We start from the raw sequence: 8,505 nt of genomic DNA on the forward strand, positions 1-8,505 counted from the left end.
ACAGGAGAACCCTGAAGGAGGACCCAACGGCCTCAGAAGAACTTGATATGAGGGGTGAGTGATAGCATGTAGAACAAACACCCATGCTGTAAAGGACAACTGAATAAAAACTCACTGGGGAGAAAGGGCTGCTCTCCCTGACACTGGACAACACCACAGAACAGGTGCTACAGACAGAAGCTACTGATGAATGAAGGCTCAAACTAGGGGGTGTTGAACACGTGGGACCACGTGGCTTTGCAAGGAAGTGCCCCTGAATGCAGTGGGGATCTTGGAAGCAAAGCACCAAGGACATCACGTTTGGCTGAGCTGACATTCTTGCACTCATGTTACTGTCCTGGTTCTGGTCCCTGTACTATGGCTACGGAGTGTGGCTGAGAACCAGCTGCCACAGGGACATGGGCAAACTCTATAGTTTTTTGGGGGAGAGAGGTGCAACGTCTCCATATGAACGAAGGAATGTTTTAAGAGTGAACCTGCTTTTGCCTTTACATTAGCCATTGAAAGAATTAACTGTCCAGTGTGGCAAAGAGCACAGGATAAGCACTAGTAAGATGCAGGAACGACCCCTTCCTGCCCGCTCATCACTCTGTGTGTCTCTGTACAAGTGCCCATGCACTCGGAAGCCCCAGTTCCTTCTCTGTAAAACTGAGAGGAATGAGACAGACCCCGCTGGAGCTGACAGCCAGGGGTGCGTGCAGTGTCACGGGCTGAGGCACGACCTCTGAGCCTGTCCCTGTCCTGTCAGAGCTCAAGGCCAGGTCGCATCCAGTTCCCACTCCTCCGTTCTTGTCATAGTGTCCTCTGCCTGTGCTCCAAATGACCTAAATTTGTGACACTCTGGCGCAGCAAGTAAAAATGTGGGGTAAAGGAGCAGAGTTTGCAACCCTTCAGCAGGACTGTGAGGTCCTTGAGGGGCTGGTGTCACTCATCCTCGCTCATCACACACACCTGGATACAGGAAGAAGAAAGAACAAAGTGAAGCCGACAGAACGGAAGTGGCAGGCTCCTACCCACCTAGAGCCCATCTGGGTGTGGCTGAGGCTGGAGCGTCTCTTCTCCCTTTGGTGTCCCCGAGTGGTTCCGTGGGATCTTGGGACTGACTTGTCCTCCAGCTTCTGACCTGAATGGGAAGGCCTTCTAGCAGGGGTGTCCTTTTTTTTCCGCTTCCTCAGGGCTTCAGCCTGGGGCTGGGAGGCTCTCTGGCCTGCACCCTGTTCTCCCGTGTTGTCTTGTCTGGACAAGGCTGAGACAGAGGGTCCCGCTCCTGCACCTTCCGAGGTGTCTCTACCACATGTGTTGGTCATGTCCCGTCCTACCACCACACTGCTGCTGCCTCGAGGTGTCACTGCCAACCCTGGGGATGCCTGGCAGTCAGACTCCATGGTTGTGGAGCTCATGACAGACTTTTTGTCCCTAAGCACGCTGTTTGTGCCAGGCACGATTGTTTGGACACCGTCTCCAGCGGCGTGAGCAGGAGAGGTGGCCTCAGACACCTCCGTGTCCATGGGAAGGCTCCGGATGCTCACTTCATCCTGCTGCCCCTCTCCAGGGACCTCCATAGCCTGTCCGAGCGGGGACATAGGGAAGTAGAGAAGAAAATCAGTGAGACTGAAAGGACTGTCACCTCCTCAGGAGCCTATCTTAGAACCTCGGCAGTCATCAAATCCAGTCTCCCAGTGTATGCGGGATCCCCTAACTCCCCACCAGGGTCCCTGCAGCTCTAGGGGTACAGGCGCAGGGACAGGGAGAGCTCTGGTGGGGTCTACCAATGAGCACCTCACACATTTTCTCACACCATCCTCTCAGCATTTCTGCAGAACAGATTCTAAAGGGAGAAACTGGCCAGGAGCTGTGTCCGTTCCACACACTGACAGCTACAAACAAATTGTGCACCTGTCTGCCGAGCTTGCTGCCATGTCCCAGATTTACACAAGAGTCAGTTCATGGCCCATATAAAGTAAGGATGTTTTCAATTAGAAACATCCCTCAACACCCGAGGCCGCCTGAGGTTCAGAGTGACATGGAAGTGTTCCAGAATAAGCTGCACGGTCAGTGCCCTAATGTAAACGGCGCAACCCCTGTGATGATATGAGGGTTGGTGACGTCTATGGGACCTGGGACTTCCAGAAGCCCCTGGGACCTCCCCAGTGTGCTCATGTGGCCTGCGCTCCTGAATGCCACGTGTTCACTGGTCTGCCCGGGGGAGCAGCAGGGAGAGCCGGCAGCTGCTTTCCCTCAGGGCTCTGGTCCCGGCTCTGAGAGCCTCTGCAAAGGCTTACCTCTGGGCTGCTCTTGTCCTGTGCCTCCAACACAGGTAAGTCCATCATATCCCAGGCCGGTTCTGCCTGCATCCCACTGTATGCCTCCACTGGCGGTCTCAGGAGGAAAACCAGATCCTCCCACTGTGCAAACACATCCTCTCTTGCATCTGCAGGGGGGCACAGTTGTAGGTAGAAAGAGCGGCCAGTGGCAAGCTTCAGCTGGAGATGCCTTTTCTCAAGACTGAAGATGGATAATGTTATAAACTTCAGCGGGAGCAACCTGCAGAGAGCAAAGCGTCGGGAGGTCCGGTCGGCATATTGGGAAGAAAAGGCCCTGGTCTCCTGCCCAGCCAGAGTCTGCTCTGCCTCATGGTGGAATTACCACATCCTGACCCCTGACCTCAGGGCTCACTAGGCCCTCCTCACCTACAGCAGCAGCGGGCGAACGTATATCTGGCAGCTCGTCCTGCCTCTGGATAAAACCTCTGGCTCTGGACCACCTACCACAAATGGCAGGTGAGACCCCCTCACTCTGTCACATAAGACCGTCTTACTGTACTGGCCCCAGCTATCTTTCTACCCTATTCCGGCAGACTTCTCGCATACCCAATGGCCACTCTCCCCACAAGGCTAGCTGCACCCACTATTGTGTCTGAAGCCCTCTCTCCTGAACCCACAGCACAAAATCACTGGTCAGGGTGGAAGCCCCTCTTGTTCCAGGGCGGACAGTAGGGTAAAGCATGCGCCTCGAGGCCTTGCCCCCGTCTGCACCCTTCTCACAGGGAAGGACGAGAATGGGTCTCACCTGGTCAGCTCCAGGCTCTTGGCCGACTTGTGGCCCTTCCCGCTGGTGCCTCGCTCACGTCTGGCACTGACTGCATGGCCGCCAGCAGGTCGTGCCAGCAGCATGACGTCTGGTATTGGGAGGCTGGGGCTGCTGAATGTGATGCCCACGGTCACCATTTGCACACTGTTGTGTACGTCGACCACGTATCCTCTTTTGCTGACCTGTGGTTGGAAGAAGGAGGAAAGCGGCTCTGTTTCCATTGCATTTCATAGGTCCCCCTCCCTGCAGAAGGAACTACAGTGTCCAGCACGGCTCTGGGCTGAGCAGCCAAATCGCGAAGGGAGGTAGTGTTCCCACGTGCCAGCAGAAGGCGTGGAGCACGGCAAGAGCGCCCTCTCACGTCTCCTCTCCTGTCTGAGCTCGCAGAAGAGCCGAGATCCACTTCCTGCGCTTCGCCCCTGGGCAGAGGGCTGGTGATGATGGTCCCCGCAGGACAGGCCGTACAGCCTGAGCACCAGCAGGTCCGACTGAACGCGCATCTACGTACCCCGCGCACACAGAGACCAGGCCCTGAGGAGATCATCACCACATTGCCCTAGCTAGGGCTGGACTCAACCCAAGGGCTGAGCGCGGGGGTCTGGGCAAACATTTAGAATTCCCGAAAATGGACATTATTATAAAATAAAAACAGTTGTTTGGCCTCAAAATGGCTGATGGAAGACACAATGAAACGTGCCGGGATTATTCCAGACTACAGAAGGAGACAGGTGTGACATCTAAATGTGATACATGACCCTAGGCTGGCAAGAACAGTTATTAAGGACATGAATGGACAGCTGAGAAAATCGGAACCCGTATTGTACATGGCAGCATTGTATCAGTGGCAGATGCCCCGACACCGGGACCTGGTTACGTAAACAAATGTCCAAGTGCTTAGGCGACACATGGAGACTTGAAGGGTAGAGAGGCCAGCGCTGGCCACCACACCTTATCTCCTGTGGTTCAGCAAGAAGGACAGTCTGTCCCCTGCCTGTTCTCTGTGAGCTTCTCAGTCCAGCTCACACCTCATAATACATCACAAGCCTGCTGCCCGCACTGCTCCCAGTCATCACATGACAACATTGGGACGTGGGTCCCAGGCGACACTGATCCCTAAACTCTCCAGGTGACTCCCAGGAGCTCCCAGGCTGAGAACCAGCGACAGATACAACGTCGTGGAGATCCCAGGTGATGCACAGGTATCCCCACTCCCTGACTCTTAACTCTCTCACACTTACAATGAGGGATTTCTTCCCACCCAGAGTCTGGTTCATATGCAGAAAGCAGTACAAGTGCAAACGCCTGGAGTTGGAAACTAGGCCTCAGCCACTCTGAGGTCTGGGGCAGTCACTTCACTCTCTGGAACGCAGTGTGCTCCCCATTGGAAGGGGGATGTTTGTCCTCACTACATAATGAGGTTGTTGTGAGGCTCCCAGGAAACGGACACAAGGGCGTCCTATCCCGGAGCGCACCACACAAAGATCAGGACACCTGGAGCCTCAATTCCTACAAAACACAGCCTGTGACATGAGCAAGCTGCACAGCGCACGTGCAGTGTAAAGACACCACATCCGAAGTCCCCTCAGTGAAACAAGATGGCACTGCGACTCCAAGAGTCGTAACACGTTTAATAGATAGATACATACGTGTCAAAGGACAAAGGCTGCATGGGGACGATAATGACGACATTGGGGACAGTGGTAACTGGGGAGAAAGGAAAACACCCCCAGGAAAGTGCACTCAAGGAGAGTAAACCACATTCATTTTCTTCCTTTAAAAAATATTCCCTCTAAAGCAAATATGGCAGAGCAATCACCTGATGGAACCGGTGTGTAAATCAGTAAATGGGAAAGGAAAAGAACAACGGCCTTGTTTCCTTCAGCTCGTGGAGATGTCAGTGAAGACATCCTTGCACTCAGCACCTAATGGGTCTTGGGTCCACTTTGGGGTGGGATCAAAGGGGAGCAGTACTGACCTGGATGAAGTCGCTCTCGAACACCGGCATGTGCTTGAACATGGCAAACTCTCCCTTGCGCAGCTGCCTCTGCAGCTTCCCCGAGGAGTTCCTGAACATGTGCAACATAGGGCTGCTCCACGCACTGAGACTCGCCAGCGTCCTCTTGCTGCCCATGGCTGCCTGTCATTAACCGGCGGAAAGAGAAGGAAGGCACGTTGTCTCCTTCGGAACAGAGCAGGAACCCGGCACAGACCTGGCCGGCATATCGCCCTGCAGTGATGGGCAGACCTGGCCCTGGCCCCTAGCTTCCTGCAGGCAGGGCCCCTGAGTGAGCGAGAGGGAGGTGTCCCCTTCTCAGGGCTCCAGGAGACAGCAGAGGGACGACTGCCCGCACAGCTTGAGATGCAGACAGCCAGTCGCTGGACCCCACCCTCAGCCCTCAGCCTCTGCCCTCCTGAGTCAAGGCCAGGGGCCATTCCAACCCGCCCCAGTGCCCCCACCCCGAAGGGATCCGCTCACGGGCATATCCTCTCCTCAACTCCACCTGAGTCTGACCTCGGCCCCCCTTTAAGCTTCTGCTGCCCATTGTGACCTGCAGCCATCACAAAGCACTTTTTGCTCATCACCACAGCAGCCCCAGCAGGAAGGGAGAGCAGATACCGGAAATCAGCCTTTTCCAAGACTGCACAGAGTCCAAGGTAAGAATGCACAGTCACTGCTTCAATCTGCTGACAAACAGAGGAGAGCCCATGCGCAGACCCCACACTCAAAGAGGGGGGATGCTCATTTTTTTGGACTTAGGAGTGGAGAGAGGGGCTCATGGGCAAACAACACTGGCATGTGGCCTTGAGACTGCTTCGTGGGCAGCTGGGCTGGAGCACATGTGCACCTATAGACTCTATAGGCAATTGGTGGAGCTACAGGAAGCCCTCAGGTATAGTCACTCTTCCTGGTTTCCTGTAAATGGAGGGAACAAGGATAATGTTGGATAGCTGCTACCGTGCCTGTCTCCTGACACCTTCTGGCTGATGGCACATAGGATCTGGTCTTTAGGACAGAGACCTGTAGCACAGTCCCAGCACCAGTCCTCCATGGACAAAAGTCATGAATCAGGGAAACGTAGAGAGCATCTCCAGGAATGTTGTTTGCCTCCAGAAGTGGAAGTGACTCAGGCCATGTCTGCTAAGATCCAGGCCACTTATACCTTCTTCAGGCCCTTTAGTGCAGGGAATACCTACTGGGGAAGGCCAAAGGGAACCCCACGCTGTCACCCTGGCTCACAGGCATATGTAGCTGGGGTGGAGGAGGGGAGGGTGACATCTTAGGGACTAGGCCCAGCACACCCACTGCACTTTTGGTTTCCTTGATTTTCTCTATTCTCCATTCTCTAGTTCATTTATCTTGGTTTAAATATGCATATTTTCTTCCTTCTGCATAGGGTTTAGTTGTTTGGTTATTCTGCTCCTATAATGTGTACAGTTAAATTGTTGATCTGAGATCTTTTTTCATTTAAGCTTTTACATCCCTACATTTTCTTATTAACGCTGCATCTGGTGAGTTTTGGTATGCTGTGTTTTCATGTTCACTGGTCTCGCTCTACAGGCGGTACCAAAAAATATATATACACATTGAGAAAGGAAAAAACCGTATTAAAATTGTTATATTCAATATATACTGATAACAACGTTGAACTACAAATCGTGTGTATACATTTTTTTGGCACCCGTAGTATTTTCTTATTTCCTCTGTATTTTATTTTTTGACTCATTGGCTGTTCACAGGTGTTAAACAAAAACACATAACTTGCCCGACTGAAAGCCTGTTTTAAAAGCAAGCCTTTGTTGTGTCATATGCTGGCCAGAAACGGACCAGGTGCTAGGTCATGACCCCTGAAACACCAACAACAGGGTTAGATGGAGAAGACAACTTGTCTGCCATCCTGGATTTGATGGGTGCATTTACAAGTGATATTTTGGGGAAGAAAGATATAAGTTGTTTTGAAAAAAATGACATCAGCTACAGAGAAAGAGGCGGGATGAGGTAAAGGTGGGGCATTTCTGTAACAGGAGCAGGTCTGTGAGGAAGAGACATTCCCTACTTCTGATCACTTACAGGTAACAGTTCTCAAAGTTCACATCAGGACGTGGCGGTGCCCAGTGGTTGGCTAATCGACAGCTGGCAGTTGATGCAAAGTTCCAACAGGCAGGTATCTCTGTGGTCTCTTGACAGTGACTCACAGCTAGTAACTGGTTCAGTGCTCTGTCTCTTTCACTCCTTGGCTTCTGACATTTAATTTAAAATGCCTTAGACTTTCTCTCTTGTGACAAGTATGAAAACTGAAACAGGAAGCGTCAAGTAAAATTGGAGTTGGGATGGCTGAAAGAGAAGCTGTCATATCACGCATGCTCAGTTGCCACAAGCAGGAAGAGATGTACCTTGCGTCTCCAGCAGGAAGATGATTTTTACTTGACTCCTCAACGAGACGAAGGGAGATTCGCCCTTCCCTGACAACAGTTTAGTCAATGAGAGACTGTCACAACTCAGCCAACGAAATGCCACTACATTAATAGCCGATTTCCCCTAAATGACTCTGTTTATAACAGCTTCTCCCAAATCTCCCCTTTTCTCTATAAAAGAACATTCCTCTCTTTTTTTTCCTCTTTGTCTTTTTAAAATTAGTTTCAGGTGTATAAAACAATGTAATCGCTAGACATTTCACCCTTCACAAAGTGATAGCCCCTCTCCCTCAACCTACTACCCTTCTGACATATATAGCTGTTGCATTTCAATTCACTCTATTCCCTATGCTGTACTCCATATCCCATGACTATCTATATATGTTAAATTACAGTTGTCATTCAATATTATTCAGCTTCAGCTTTTGGTGTACAGTGCAGTGGTCAGGCACCTACATCATCCATGAAGTAGTCTCTCTAATAAGACAAGTGCCCATCTGACACCCTACAAAATCTTTGCAACATTGTTGACTATAGTCCACAAACTGTCTTTCATATTCTCACAGCAATACTGTGAATACCAATTTTTGCTTTTTCATCCCCTCACCTTCTCCCTCATCCCCACCCCTCTCCCAACTAGCAACCGACAGTTTTTCCTCTATATCTCTGAGACTATTTCTGTTTAGTTTGCTCATTCATTCAGTTCTTTAGATTCCACATACGAGGGGGCTCATATCGTATTTGTCTTTCTCCATCTGTCCTATTTCACTTAGCATAATGTTCTCTAGGTCCATCCATATCACTGCAAAGAATAATGGCTCATTCTTCTTTATGGCCTAATATTCTTTTCCTTTTTCCTCTCCAGATTTGCCTATAGTGTTCAGCTAACATGCGTGTCCTTAATTGCTATTCATTGGTATTCTTCATCCATTTCTTGCTGGCGAAATAACTAACTGCTGTATTTTTAAGGTCAACACAAGAAGAGTGTTTAATTTACACATA

General features: G+C 51.0%; 1 protein-coding gene across 1 annotated transcript; it reads right to left on the bottom strand.

Annotated features, from left to right (window-relative positions):
* Positions 1-924: 924 nt before the first annotated feature.
* Positions 925-5,221, bottom strand: LOC109451741 (Golgi-associated RAB2 interactor protein 6). Its single transcript, XM_074314105.1, has 5 exons — positions 5,066-5,221; positions 3,070-3,272; positions 2,283-2,544; positions 1,320-1,565; positions 925-951 (listed from the first exon to the last, which is right to left on the bottom strand). The coding sequence occupies exons 1-5, from the start codon at positions 5,219-5,221 to the stop codon at positions 925-927; spliced, it is 894 nt and encodes a 297-aa protein (XP_074170206.1).
* Positions 5,222-8,505: the final 3,284 nt, after the last annotated feature.

This window comes from Rhinolophus sinicus, linkage group LG10 (genome assembly GCF_036562045.2).
Source record: "Rhinolophus sinicus isolate RSC01 linkage group LG10, ASM3656204v1, whole genome shotgun sequence".
Classification (NCBI taxonomy): domain Eukaryota; kingdom Metazoa; phylum Chordata; class Mammalia; order Chiroptera; family Rhinolophidae; genus Rhinolophus; species Rhinolophus sinicus.

What these genes read in the sequence shown, in the direction of transcription:
- LOC109451741 (XM_074314105.1), bottom strand. Translation starts at nt 5,221, where the DNA reads ATGGGCAGCAAGAGGACGCTGGCGAGTCTCAGTGCGTGGAGCAGCCCT. An exon ending in AAGAGCCTGGAGCTGACCAG is followed by an intron (nt 2,545 to 3,069) that starts GTGAGACCCATT and finishes TGCTCTCTGCAG; the next exon opens with GTTGCTCCCGCTGAAGTTTA. An exon ending in GAGGCAGCAGCAGTGTGGTG is followed by an intron (nt 952 to 1,319) that starts GTAGGACGGGAC and finishes TCCTGTATCCAG; the next exon opens with GTGTGTGTGATGAGCGAGGA.